The following is a 15355-nucleotide window of genomic DNA, read 5'->3' on the forward strand; positions in this document are numbered from 1 at the left end:
ATAGTGCAGAAGGAGGCCATTCGGCCCATCGAATGGCACCGACCCACTTAAGCCCTCACTTCCACCCCACTCGCATCATTGGGCACCCTTTCAAGGGACCAAACTAGTGAGCCTTTATTGTACCGCCTCCAATGCAAGTCTATCCTTTATTAAATGTGGAGACCAAAACTGCACGCAGTACTCCAAATGCACTCTCACCAGCACCTTGTCCAATCACAGCAAGATTTTAGATGTGTACTTCAATTCTCTTGCAATAGAGGTTACCTGCTATTTGCCTCCTAATTGCTTGCTGCACATGCATATTAACTTTGTGTTCCTTGTACAAGCACACCCAAGTTTATACGAACACCAACAAGTTTCACAGCTTTAAAAAAATACTCTGTTTTGCATGGCAGCACGGTGGTGAGGTCCCAGGTTTGATCCTGGCTCTGGGTCACTGTCTGTGTGGAGTTTTCACATTTTCCCCGTGTTTGTGTGGGTTTCGCCCCCACAACCTAAAGATGTGCAGGATTGGCCACGCTAAAGTGCCGCTTAATTGGAAAAAAATGAATTGAGCACTCTAAATTTAAAAAGAAATCCTCTGCTTTTCTATTCTTGTGACCAAAGTGAGTAACTTCCCCATTCCTTACATTATGCTCCATCTGCCATCTTGTTGCCTCCTCACTTAACCTGTCTACATCTCTTTGCAGCCTGTGTCGCCTCTACAGCTAACCTTCTGATTTAGTTTGATATCAAGAGCAAACTTTGATGCATTACTCTTTGTCTCATCATCTAAGTAATTAATATAGATTGTAAATAGCATTGAGCTAAACTGTTACAAAACTTTAAATGAGGAAACAGAGTTAAATCGTTGTTGCTCGTTTTTTGTTTTTCAGTTGACAGTTCAAATCTGCAAACTTAATTTGATACCAAAGCCAAGTCCCTGTCAAAGAGTAGTTGATTTAAGTACAATCAAATTAGCACTAATTGGTTGTCACCCAAACACTGTTGTAGGAGCTGTTGTGACAATGCAACATTTATTTTATAGAAGAATGCAAAGATGACTTTCATGGAGATACTTATTTCTGCTTTAAGTGCCTTTGGGACTTTAAAATGCTTTTCAAAAGTGAAAGCATTAGTCAAGCAGTCCTGGTGCTTGAGGGAGGCCTGAGAAGGCTCTCTCTGCAACCCCACATTATATTTTAAAAACGACATTACCTTCCAGCTCTGGCACCAGAGTTTCTTTACTGACTACAAGCTTCATATGAAATGGGTTTGAGCTGGGTCAATAGGTGTGCAAAACAAAAGCGCCATTTTGTTATTTTATGTTTTCTTTGTGGTCAGAGGTGAGGAATGTTAGTGTTGATCTAAGAAATCCTTCCCATTCCATGCACTTCATTTATTTTTTTAAGCATCATGCCTTGTACAGCAACAGCCAAGTCTGAGGAAAAAGCTTATGGTGTACCTCAATAGACCAACATGTCCCCAGGGTCTAATTGAATATAAGTTGTGTTAACTCACAAGCCACAAAGATGGCTGGTGTGGATAATGGAAATGTCACATTGGTATGCAGTTCTCTTTCAAGAATAATTGGAACAGAATAAAAGTCTTATTCTGTATCTAATCAGGTTAGGGTTTTAGTCAAGAATAATAATAATGCATTATTTGAAGATGATGAGAATAGTTCAGACAATATTTCTCGGGTGGATGTAGCTGTTACAAGGGGGCATAGCTATAAGGTTCAGGGTGGGAGATATAGGAGGAATGTCCGAGGTAGGTTCTTTACTCAGAGAGTGGTTAGGGTGTGGACTGCCTGCTGTGACTGTGGAGTCGGACACTTTAGGAACTTTCAAGCGGTTATTGGATAGGCACATGGAGCACACCAGAATGACAGGGAGTGGGATAGCTTGATCTTGGTTTCGGACAAAGCTCGGCTCAACATCGCGGGCCGAAGGGCCTGTTCTGTACTGTTCTATGAACTTCTGTGATAATATGGTCTTGCAAATCAGAGAGTCCAAGTCATATATGGCACAGGAGGTGGCATTTGAGCGTTCCCCATGGAGCAATCCAATTTGTCCAATATTCCCGCTCTATCCATGTAGCTCTGCGAGTTGATTTCCTTCAAGTTCCCCCCAATTTCCTTCCCAGGACAGTCCCACTCACTTCATAAATTTCTTGCTCACATTTCTTGCCCAAAACCTTAAATTTATGTCCCCTAGTATTAGCAGCTAATGGGAAGATATTTCCCTTGCCTACCTGATCGAAGCCTGTTACAATCCTGCGCACCTCTATCAAATCTCCCTTCAACCACTTTTATTCCAAGGAGAACCACCCCAACCTATCCAAACTAACCTTGTAACTAAAATCCCCCACAATCCCTGGAACCCTTCTGCAGAGGAGATTTACAAGAATGTTGCCAAGGTTTGACAATTGCAGCTATGAGGAGGTTGGACAGGTTGGGGTTGTTTTCCTTAGAACATAGGAGGCTAAGGGGTGACCTAATTGAGATGCCTAAGTTAGTGGTTGAGGCTGAAATGTTCAACTCATTAAACGGACCTGCATCTTAAGTGCTGAAACCTGTGAGGCTACAGACCAGGTGCTGGAAAATGTGATTAAAATGAGCGGCTAGTTTCTTTTTTCTCTTTTTTGGCCAGTGTAGATATGATGGGCTGAATGGCCCTCTTTCTGCTCTGTAGCTTTTCTATGATTCTACTGTTCTTGGCTCAACCATTTTTTGCTGCTTCATTAATGACCTTCCCATCAACGTAATGCCAGAAGTGTGGTGTACACTGATGGTTGCACAAAGTTCAGCACCATTCAGCACTGACGTCTCAGACACAGGAGCAACCCTTGTCCATATGTAGCAAGACCTGGATAACATTTAGGTTTAGGCTCATAAGCGATAAGTAACATTCACACCACACAAGTGGCAGGCATTGGGTGTCTCCAAGAGAGAATCTCCCATGACATGCAATGGCACTACCATTGCTGAATCTTCCACTGTCAACATTCTGGAGGTTACTACTGACCAGAAGCGGAATTGCACCAGCCATATAAATACTGTGGCTTCAAGATGAGATTAAAAGCTGCCTATTCTGCAGCGTGCAACTCACCTGCTGACTGCTCAAAGTTTGTCCACCTTCTACAGGGCACAAATCAGGAGTGTGATTAAATATTCCGCAGTTGCCTAAATGAGTGCAGTGCCAAGAAGCTCAATGCCATTCAGCACAAAGAAGCCCACTTGATTGGCACCCCATCCACTACCTTCAACATTCAATTCTCCACCACAGATGCACAAGGCAGAATGCACCATCTACCATCTAAGATGCAATGCAGCAACTCAACAAGGCTCTTTGACAGCACCTTCCAAACATACGGCCTCTACCACCTAGAAGGACACGGGCGTCAGACCTATGGGAAGAACCGCATCTGTAATTTCACCTCCAAACCACAGACCATCCTGACTGGAAACTATATTGATGTTCTTTCACTGTCGCTGAGTCAAACTCCTGAAACTCCCTTCCTTAAGCGGATCAAAGCACCTTCTTGAGGGTAATTGGGGGATGGGCAAACCCTAGTCGAGCCAGCAATGCTCACAACCTGTGAAAATGAGGAAAAACTTTACAGATGGTCATTCCACCTTCACAAGAGTAACTAAGGACGTGCAATTAATGTGCGCTCTGCCACTGTTGCCCACATTGTATGAATAAATAATATAAAAGGGCCAGAGTGACTGGGTTGGTTCTTCTTGGAGCAGTGATGGTTAGAGGCAATTGGACGGCAATGCTTAAAATTATGAATTGTTTTGTGCGAATAGATCAGGAGCAGCTGTTTCCAGTAACAGAAGGGTTAGCAAGTGGGCGACATACAGTAGATTGAAGGTGATGGACACATGAACCAGAGGTGACATAGCATCATAGAATCCTTACAGTGTAGAAGGAGGCCATTTGGCCCATGAAGTCTGCACTGACCGTTCAAATGAACACTCTACCCACGCCCACTCCCCCGTCTACCACGTCCTAGTCTGAAACCCCAGAACCTAACCTGCACATCCCTAGACACCAAGGAGCGATTTACCATGGCCAATCCATCTAACCTGCGGATCTTTGGACTGTGGAAGGGAGCCGGGGCACCCGGAGGAAACCCACGCAGACATGGGAGAATGTACAAACTCCACACAGACAGTGACCCAAGGCCGGAGTTGAACCCGGATCCCTGGCGCTATGAGTGCAGTGCCGCATGGAATCTTCTTTTCAAATGCAGCAAGTTATGACCATCTTTGAACAGATGGTAAAAGCTGATTCAGTACTAAATTTCAAAATGTAATTAAATAAAATAGTTGCAGGGTTTTATTTTTAAAGATGTGGAGAGCCGGTGAAAGGGTCAAGTGAATAGTGTCCACCGGGAAATGTACTGGATGGTGTCAAAGAAAGGGTGAGAATGGGATTTAAAATTTGTTTTAGTAGCAAGCAGTGTGTGAAACAGGACTCGAACAGTGTTTGTAGCAATGTCCATTTTTTTTGACTGAAACTTACCGTCTTCTGTCCGAGGTTGCTGAGGGAACATGTAGTTTGTAAGCACTTGCTTCTGGGTATCTGGATCCACCTCTTTCTGAAGAGGAATAAGTGGTTTGGACTGCAAAAGTAAAGCTAAATGTTAGTTTTTTTTTGTTTATTTTTCTCCCTCTCTTGAAATCAATGGTACAATTCAACATTCCATTGGCAACAGCTCTCAGGTACTTTGCACAACTCGCCACAGAGAGTGGAGAGAGCTGGCTACTTGCTTTCAGGTGGCCATTATAGTCGAGTTCTCATATGTTCTCACCTGGCAGCCAGGTGCTCACTTCCAGAAGTACTTATTGGATCGCAATCGGTAAAAGGAATCTTGGTCAATTTTTGCTTTCTAGCTCACAGGCTCTGGGGTTACATTTAATTAATAATCAAAAACATATTTCCATTCAGAGACAGTGAAATAGATACTTCAGCCAAAGAGAATACTAAAGTAGTTGCAAATAAGAAATGTAATAAATAAAATAATGTGAGAAAGACAGCATGAGGGCAGTTTAAGGATTAATGCATAAAATGTAATAAGTGAATTAGAGGCTCATATGCATGCATGATATGGTGGCCATTGCTGAGAAATGCTTGAAACTTGGTCATGGACAAGACTTCAATAATGTGTTCCAGGTTAAAGATTTTTGGAAAGGGGAGGAAACTGGAAGGAGGTGGTGCAGTATTATTGATCAGTTATACCGCTACATTATTAGTAAGCAAGGACATAGGAAAAGAAAAACAAATCAGTAGTTAGAATCGAGGAATGAGAGAGGATGTCAACCTGCAATGGGGGATGTCATCTGATAGTGGCAATGAAGTGGCAGAGAGTATTAATACAGGAATTAAAGAGGCTTGCAGAAAAAGTAGAGTTGTTTGAATCAGAGACATTCATTTTCATATAGATTGGGAAGAGCAGAATAGCTCAGGTCAGAAGGGCAATTTAACTAAAATCAAGGTAGGTTACTTTCGAGCAACAAAGAAGATAGAACTGAAAAGACTTTCTGTCATACAAGATTGAGAAACGTGTAATGAGGCAGTAAGGGAACATTTATCAAACCCTAATCATCATCTAAGATTCAAGATTTTGGTACAACTAATTTTAACCAGATGAGACACAGACTGACAACAGCAAAATAGTCAAAGTTCTCACTGGATAAACTATAGATAAATAATAGTAAGTTTTCAAGAAAGAATGCAGTGCTCCTAGTTCTCATGTTCTTATGAAAACTTTTGAACAAGTTTATTGACTTTAAAAAAGAGAAACAAAATTGATCCACAACCAAATATTAAAATGACAGAACAAACTAGGAACAATACAGCACAAGAACAGGGCCTTCGGCCCTCCAAGCCTCACCGGTCATCATACCAACCACTTGCTTGTGTAAAATGTGTAAAGTGACCTGAACTTGTTTGTGTAAAATGGATAGTATTTGTGACTTGGGGTCTGAAAATTTGTAGAACACAACCAAGGGCGGCATGGTGACACAGTGGTTAGCACTGCTGCCTCACAGCTCCAGGGACCCGGGTTCAATTCTGGTCCCGAGTGATTGTCTGTTTGGAGTTTGCACTTTCTCCCAGTGTCTGCATGGATTTCTTCCGAGTGCTCAGGTTTCTTCTACTGTCCAAAGATGTGCCAAGGTTAGGTGGATTTGCCATGCTAAATTGCCCTTAGTGTCAAAAAGGCTAGGTTGGGTTATTGGGTTAAGGGGATAGGGTGGAAGCCTGGGCTTAAGTCGCATGCTCTTTCTGGGGGCTGGTGCAGACCTGATGGGCCAAATGGCCTCCTTCTGCACAGTAAATTCTATGATTCTGTAAGAATAGACTATATATTTTATTTTTAAAACTTGGAATTGTGAAATCTTGGTGTTGGAAAATCACTTTCACTCAAAAGAACATGTCAAATTTAGACGGTGATCCCATTGCCATAGTTACAACAGTGCATCTCACCTATGGCGAACATATGGGTAGCAGATTTCCCCTACTCTCCAAATACCCCTTACATCCCTTTGTATTCAAAAATTATATCAACATTGGTCTTGAAATCATCCAACAACTGAGCCACCACAATCCCTCTGGGGTAGCAAATCTAGAAAGATTCACAACCCTTTGGGTGAAGAAGTTTCTTTTCAGTCAGTCTCTTATTCTGAGACTGTACCCCCTTGTCCTAGCCTCCCAAGCCTTCTCTACCCTAAAGAGCCCAATGTGAATTTTGTATGTTTCAGTGAAAATATCACTCATTCTTCTAAATTCCAGGGAACATAGCACCAATTTACTCAACCTTGCTTCAAAGGACAATCCTCTCATTCCAAGAATCAATCTAGTGAACCTTAGTGACATTTCCTCCAAGGCTAGTCTAGCCTTCCTTAGGTAATGAGACCAAAACTCAGGATAAAGTATGTATGTGCAAGTTCTTTGAGGATCTTCAACCTAAACTAACAAAACAAAACTATGAAGGTGTGAGGGGCAAATTGATTAAGGTAGATTGGGAAACTATGTTAAACGGTATGATGGTAGACAGACAATGGTTATCATTTAAAGGAAGGAATACATAGTTTACAACAAAATATATTCCTCTAATGCACAAAAAGCCAGCAAAGAAAGCATTCCAACCATAGCTAACAAATTAAATCAAGGATTGCATTATATCAAAGGCAAAGGCGTATAAAGTTGCCCAAAAAATGGTAAGCCTGAGAATTGGGTGCATTTTAGAATTCTGCAAAGGGGGAATCAAGAAAAAGGTTAAGAAAGGGAAAACAGAACGAGAGTAAACTAGCGAGAACCATAAAAATTGACTGTAAAAACTTCCATAGCTATGTAAAAAGGAAAAGATTTGTAAAAACAAATGTGGGTCCATTACATGCAGAGTAAGGAGAATTTACAATAGGGAACAAAGAAATGGCAGAGAAGCTAAATGAATACTGTGTGTCGGTCTTCATGGAGGAAAATACTAAAAAACCTCACAGAAATAATGGAGAATCAAGGGACTAGTGTAATCTAGAAACTGCAAGATATTATTAGTTTAAAAAAGTACTAGAGAAATTAATGGGACTAAAGTGGATAAATCCCCTGGACCAAATGATCAACATCCCCAGAGTGCTGAAAGAGATGGCTGCAGAGTTGGATGCATTGGTGATCATCTTTCCCAATTCTATGGACTCTGGCATGGTTCCTGTAGATTGGCAGATGGCAAAAACCCCACTATTTAAGAAAGGAGGGAGAGAGAACTACAGATCTGTTGACCTGACGTCAGTAGTGGCGAAAACACAAGCATCTATAATAAGAATGAGGTAACAGGACGCTCAGAAAATAATGGTAGGATTGAGCAGAGTCAACATGGATTTATGAGAGGGAAATCAAGTTTATGGAACCTGTTGGGAATTTTTTTGAGACGCAACTAGGAAAATAGATACGGACAGAACCAATGGATGTGGTATATTTAGGTCTGCACAAAGCTTTTCATAAGGTCCCACACAAAAGAGTAGTTAAACAAAATTACAGTGCATAAGATTGGAATTAATATGGCATGGATTAAGAACTGGTTAATGGACAGAACACTTATTCCCTCCACCACTGATTGACAGCAGTAGCACTGCATGCCATCTACAAGATGCACTGCAAGAACTCATGAAGGCTCATTAGGCAACACCTTTGAAGCCCACGACCACGACCACCCAGAAGGACATGGGCAGCAGATACACGGGAACACCATGATCTGTCAGCACCCCTCCAAGTCACTCACCATTCTGACTTGGAGATATATCGGCTATCCCTCAATGTCACTGGGTCAAAATCCTGGAACACAGTCCCTAACAGCACAGTGGGTGTACCTGCACCACATGGACTGCAGCAGTTCAGGAAGGAAGCACACTACCAGCTTCTCATGGGATGGGCAACAAATGCTGGCCTAGCCAGCAAAGCCCACATCCCATAAAACGGAATTTTAAAAAAATCTCATCGAATGGCAGAGAGGCCACAAAGGCTTGAATGGCCTGCTGCTGGTCTTATTTCTTATGTTCTTTCATTAACTGCTAAAATTTAGTTTCGCTGCTTGAAAATAGAGTTGAACAATTCCAACATTAACTTGAAAGTTTTTTTTTAAATTAGAGGACCCAATTCTTTTTTTCAAATTAAGGGGCAATTTAGCGTGACCAATCCACCTATCTGCACATCTTTTGGTTGTGTGGGTGAGACCCATACAGACATGAGGAGAATGTGCAAACTCCACACGGAAAGTGACCCGGGGCCGGAATCGAACCTGGCTCCTCAACATTGTGAGGCAGCAGTGCTAACCACTGCGCCACCGTGCCGCCCAACTTAAAGTATATTAAAAGTGCTGCTGAGCAAAGGATTTGTTGACAGTCAATTGCCAATGACTGAAAATTGCCAGTTACTGCCCTATCATTCGACTCTGAAGCATCAGCAAAGTGATGGAAGGAGTCATTAACACTGCTATCAAGCAGCACTTACTCAGTAATAACCTGCTCACCACTTCTTATATTGGGTTTTTCCAGGACCACTCAAACCCAAATCTCATTGTAACCTTGATCCAAAAATGAATAGGACTGATCTCAAGAGGTGAGGTGAGTGACTGCTCTTTGCATCAAGGTAGCATTTGACCGAATGTAGCATTGAGCAGCCCTTGCAAAACTGAAATCAATGGAAAACTCTTCACTGGTTAGGAATTGTAACTTGTACAAAGAATATGGTTCTTGCTTGTTGGTGATTAATCAGCCCCACAGCAGGATACCAGTGAATGAGTTCCTTAGGGAAGTGTCCTCGGCCCAACCATCCTCAATGGCTTCATTAATGACCGTCCCTCCATGACAAGGTCAGAAACGGGAACATTTACTGATGATTGCACCGTGCTCAACTCCTGAGGTGTGAAGCTTTGAGCACACCCGCCGCAGAAATTTAAGTCTGGCTGATAGGGCAGCACGGTGGCCTACTGGTTAGCACTGCTGCCTCACGGCACTGAGGTCCCAGGTTCGATCCTGGCTCTGGGTCACTGTCCGTGTGGAGTTTGCACATTCTCCCCGTGTCTGCGTGGGTTTCGCCCCCATAACCCAAAAATGTGCAAAGTAGGTGGATTGGCCAAGCTAAATTGCCCCTTAATTGGAAAAAGTAATTGGGTAATTTAAATTTTTTTTTAAATGAAAAAAAAAGTTTGGCTGATAAATGGCAAGTAACATTCACACCACCAAGTGCCAAACAATGACCATCTCTCTATGAAATTCAATGTCGTTAGCATCACTGAATCACCCAATCATCAACATACCAGAGGCCACCACTGACCAGAAACTTAATTTATTCTGTCATATAAAACTGTGGCTACAAGAGGTCAGAAGCTCTTGCAAGTAGCTCCCCAAAGCCTGCCCACCAAATACATGGTACACGCCTAGTTAAGTACAGTTTGAACAACACTCGAGGAGTTCAACTTTATCCAGGGCAAGCAACCCACTTGGATTAGGGGCGCATCTATCCATCCACGTCCTGCCACAACCAGGGCAAGACGAGACTGGTAGATACCAGGAGAGGTCTCGCCTAGGATTCCCGACGGCCGTTATGTCTCGAGAGATCTGGTTAGATTTTGCAACATGTGGTGACCCGGATCCCGCCCACAATGGGCAGGACCCAATCTCGAATGGCTCAGTTTAAGAACCAACTTGCCATGTTTGTGCCGGATCTAATGGCCTTCCGACAGCTATCGGCCTCACTGAGGGGATCCCGGCCGGCTGTCAATCAATAGCCATAGAATTTACATTGCAGAAGGAGGCCATTCGGCCCATCGAGTCTGCACCGGCCCTTGGAAAGAGCACCCCACAAGCCCATACCTCCGCCCTATCCCTATAACCCAGTAACCCCAGCCAACCTTTTTGGACACAAAGGGCAATTTAGCATATCCAATTCACCTAACCTGCACATCTTTGGACTGTGGGAGGAAACTGGAGCACGCTGGGGGAAACCATGCAGACACAGGGAGAACTTGCAGACTCCGTACAGACAGTGACCTAAGCTGGGAATCGAACCTGGGACCCTGGGCATGTGAAGCGACGGTTCTAATCACTGTGCTACCGTGCCACCGACAAACGGGGACCAGGCAGAATGGTACCCTCAGCGGGGTGGGAAGGGGGCGGGTGTAGAGACTCCCAGGCGATCAGAGGCCCCTGGGTGGCCAGCCTCCTGGTAGGGAGGCACCCTGGCAGTGCCATCCTGGGTACATGGCAGTGCCAGGTTGGAATTATGCTCATGCCAGGGATCGGGCCAGAGGTGCCCTGTCTGTGAGGTGGGGTGCAGGCGTCCCTTCCCGAGGGTCCCCCAATGTTGGAGGATTGGCGGCGTTTGGGGGGTTGCGTCGGGGCATCGAGAGATTTGGACACCATTTGTAAATAGTGCCCTGATCTCATCCTGCACTGAGGAGCTAATGCACTATTTTGTTTCCAGTTTGATCACGCCCTCGAACCCCATCCTCCAAATTAAACAGCCGCTCACCTATAATCAGCACACTGAGGTTGGAGTGTCCACTGCAGCACTTCGCCAAAGATTCTTCAAAGCACCTTCCAAACTTGCAATCTCTATGAACTATAAAGATATTAGCAGCAGGCGCATAGGAATACCACCAGCTGCAAGTTCAGCTCCAGGTCTCACTCGTGCCTGACACTATGTCGCCCCTCACCCCCCGCTCTGGGGGCTCCCAGAATCTGGCAGATCATGATTGAAGGTTCTTTTGTTTTTCTGCCTCCTTGGATAGTTCAGGCAGTGCCCTATTTGCCGCCCCCCCCCACCACCCCTTCACCAACACTTTGACTCCTTCCCTCCCCACCACCCTCCTTTCTCCTCTCTCCCTATCACCCCCCTTCCATTCATAGAACATAACAGCGCAGTACAGGCCCTTCGGTCCTCGATGTTGCGCCGACCTGGTAAAGCCCATCTACACTATTCCCTTATCGTCCATAAGTCTATCCAATGACCATTTGAATGCCCTTAGTGTTGGCGAGTCCACTACTGTTGCAGGCAGGGCATTCCACACCCGTACTACTTTCTGAGTAAAGAACCTGCCTCTGACATCTGTCCTATATCTATCTCCCCTCAATTTAAAGCTATGTCCCCTCGTGCTAGACACCACCATCCGAGGAAAAAGGCTCTCACTGTCCACCCTATCTAATCCTCTGATCATCTTGTATGCCTCAATTGTCACCTTTTAACCTTCTTCTCTCTAACGAAAACAGCCTCAAGTTCCTCAGCCTTTCCTCATAAGATCTTCCCTCCATACCAGGCAGCATCCTGGTAAATCTCCTCTGCACCCTTTCCAATGCTTCCACATCCTTCCTATAATGCGGCGACCAGAACTGCATGCAATACTCCAAATGCAGCCGCACCAGAGTTTTGTACAACTGCAACATGACCTCATGGCTCCGAAACTCAATCCCTCTACCAATAAGAGCTAACACACTGTACGCCTTCTTAACAACACCGAGATCTCTCTGCTCATCCACACTACCTAGAATCTTACCATTAGCCCAGTACTCTGTCTTCCTGTTATTCTGGAGTAACAATTCCCCCCCCCCCCGTACATTGGTACTGAGGGGAGGGTACCCTGTTTCTCCAACACAGAATTAGTGTTTGTACTGTTTGGACTTGTATATATTTTTTATATTTTAATAAAAAGATATGGGGCGGGATTCTCCCGTACCCGGCGGGGCGGGGGGTCCCGACGGGACAGTGTGGCGTGAACCACTCAGGCGGCGGGCCGCTCCAAAAGTGCTGAATCCTCCGCCCTTTCAGGGGCTAGGCCGGCGGCGGAGTCGTTTGCGCCCCGCCGGCCGGCGTGGAAGGCCTTTGCCGAAGGGACTCCGCCGGCCGGCGCGGGTCCCGTCATTCCCACGCGCATGTGTGGTGGGGGGTTCACCTACGCGTTGGTCATCGCGGAGGCTAACACGTAGGAAAAGAGTGCCCCCATGGCACAGGCCCGCCCGCGGATCGGTGGGCCCTGATTGCGGGCCAGGCCACCGAGGGGCCACCCCCCCCCCACGGCCAGATCAGCCTGCCCCCCCCCCCCCCCCCGGAGCCCGCCTGCGCCGCCAGGTGTCACCGGTAAGGGACCTAGTCCAATTTACTCCAGCGGGACCTCGGCCCATCGCAGGCCGGAGAATCGCCGGGGGGGGGGGGGGGGGGGGGGGGGGAGCTGTGAGCGGCCGCCGACCGGTGCGATTCCCGCCCCCGCTAATTCTCCGGCGCCGGAGAATTCTGTGTCCAATGGGGGCAGGATTCACAACGCCCCCCCAACGATTCTCCGACCCGGCCTCGGAGAATCCCACCCATGGTCCCTCGTCAAGCTGTTTCAGCACATCTAAAACACTGGCATGTACCCGGCAATGTGAAAAATTGCCCAGGTATGTTGTGTACACAAAAACCAGGACAAATCCTAACCAGCCAATTACCACCCCTATCAGTGTACTCTTGATCATCGGCAAAGTGTTGGAAGGGGTCATCAACAGTGCCATCAAGTGGCACTTACTCAGCAATAACCTGCTCACAGACACTCATTTTGAGATCCCCTAGGGTCACTCAGCTCCTGACCTCATTACAGACTTGGTTCAAGCATGGACAAAACAGCTGTACACCAGAGGTGAGGTGAGAGTGACTGTCCTTGACATCAAGGTACCATTTGACCGAGAATGGCATGAAGGTGCCTGAGCTAAACTGGAGTCAATAGGAATCAGGGGGAAAACACTCTGCTGGCTGGAGTCATACCTGGCACGAAAGATGATTGTGTGGTTGAAGGTCAATCTTTTCAGCTCCAGGACTTTACTGCAGGGTTCCTCAGGGCGGTATCTTAGGCCCAACCATCTTTAGCTGCTTCATCAATAACCCTCCTTCCATCATATGGTCAGAAGTGGAGACTTTTGCAGATAGCTGCAGAATGTTCATTACCATTTATAACTCCTCAGATAATGAAACAGTCCATGTCCAAATTCGACAAGACTTGGGCAATATCCAGGCTTGGGGCGACATGTGGCAAATAACATTTGCGCCACACAAGTGCCAAGCAATTGCAAGAGGATCTAGCCATCACCTCTTGACATTCACTGGCATTACCATCAATGGGTTCCACCACCGTCAACATCCTGGGGTCATCATTGGCCAGAAACTGAACAGGACTAGCTATATAAATACTGCGGCTACCAGAGCAAGCCAGAGGTTCGGAACCATGTGGCGAGTAACACCTCCTGACTCCCCAAAGCCTGTCCACCATCTGCAAGGCACAAGTCAGCAGTACAAGTCAGGAATGTGATGGAATACTCTCCACTTGGCTGGATGAGTGCAGCTCCAAGAGCTCAAGAAGCTCGACACTATCCACGACAAAGCAGCCCTCTCGATTGCTACCACTTCCGCAAACACTCAATCGCTCCAACACTAGCGAACAATGGTAGCAGTGTGCACTATCTACAAGATGCACTCACCAAGCTTCCTTTGGCAGCACCTTTCAAACGCACAACTACTAAAATGTAGAAGGACAAAAGCAGCAGATGCATGGGAACACCACCACCTGCAAGTTCCCCTCCAAGCCATGCACCGTGCTGGCTTGGAAATATATCGCCGTTCCTTCACTGTCGCTGGGTAAAAATTCTGGAACTCCCTTCCTAACAGGACTGTCGGTGTACCTACACCACATGGACCACTGCGGTTCAAAAAGGGAACACGCCACCACTTTCTCAAGGGCAACTAGCGATGGGGCCTAGCCAGTGATGCCGACATCCCATAAATGAATAAAAAAGTTACTTGGAAACATATCTTGGTTTCTTCATCATCACTGCATCAAAATCCTGGAACTCCCACCCCAACAGTACTGTGGCAGTACCTTGACCATACAAAAAGCAGCAGTTCAAGGCAGAGATTCCTTACCACCCGTTCAAGGGAAATTAGGGATGGGCAATAAATGCTGGCCTTTCCAGGAATTCCCACATCATGTAAATGAATAAATAAAACAATAAATGAATTTAGAGTATCCAATTCATTTTTTCCAATTGAGAGGCAATTTAGTGTGGCCAATCCACCTAACCGGCACATCTTTGGGTTGTGGGGGCGAAACCCACGCAAACACGGGGAGAATGTGCAAACTCCACACGGACAGTGACCCAGAGTCGAACCTGGAACCTCGGCGCCTTGAGGCAGCAATGCTAACCACTGTGCCACCATGCTGCCCAAGTAAATGAATAATAAGAGTAATCGGGACATGTTAACCTTCAAAAGCATGCTGTGCAATTTTAAACTTGGAAAAGTTATTGCTGAGGTTGCTCCCACCACGCTTGAAGAAACAAAGATCAATATTGACAAGAGACTGAGCCAGTCTTAGGATCTCAAATTTTCTTATAACATGACCAGTAGTTTCGAACACACAAGTCAATCAAATGCCACAAAAGACAAAAGTCAAAATCATATCAGAATTTTTAAAAATGTTCAAAAAAGTCTACCTACGAGAAACTGGCTGATATTTTACTCTCAAGTACATTTTCCACAATTCAACCATAGAACAGCAACCAATAGTAACATGTAAGAATCTGCTCCAGTTTGCTGTCAAGAGATGTGTCGGAGCTTCCCTGCTAATGGAGATGGTCTCAGGAGGATATTTAGTGGACTCTGGTTTCCTTACATAGGCCCTCTAACATAAAAACATCCAAAGCATTTCACAGAATTGCAATTAGACACAAATGTACATCAAGCCAAATAAGGGGACTAAAAGCTTGGTGAGAAAGAGACGTTAAGAAATGGGGGGGAAAAAAGAGGCACAGGGACTTTTGCGAGCATATGTCCAGACCACAAGA

General features: G+C 45.5%; 1 protein-coding gene across 2 annotated transcripts in view; it reads right to left on the minus strand.

The window, feature by feature from the left end:
- erbin (erbb2 interacting protein) overlaps window positions 1-15355 on the minus strand; it is a 328567-nt gene that overhangs the window by 56719 nt on the left and 256493 nt on the right. For both annotated transcript variants that reach the window (XM_038805630.1, XM_038805631.1), the window contains exon 14: window positions 4515-4614. In XM_038805630.1, the coding sequence (XP_038661558.1) occupies window positions 4515-4614 (100 nt within the window). The remainder of the gene's footprint in view (window positions 1-4514; window positions 4615-15355) is intronic.

The sequence above is a fragment of the Scyliorhinus canicula genome, chromosome 8 (genome assembly GCF_902713615.1).
Source record: "Scyliorhinus canicula chromosome 8, sScyCan1.1, whole genome shotgun sequence".
In the NCBI taxonomy this organism is placed as follows: Eukaryota; Metazoa; Chordata; class Chondrichthyes; order Carcharhiniformes; family Scyliorhinidae; genus Scyliorhinus; species Scyliorhinus canicula.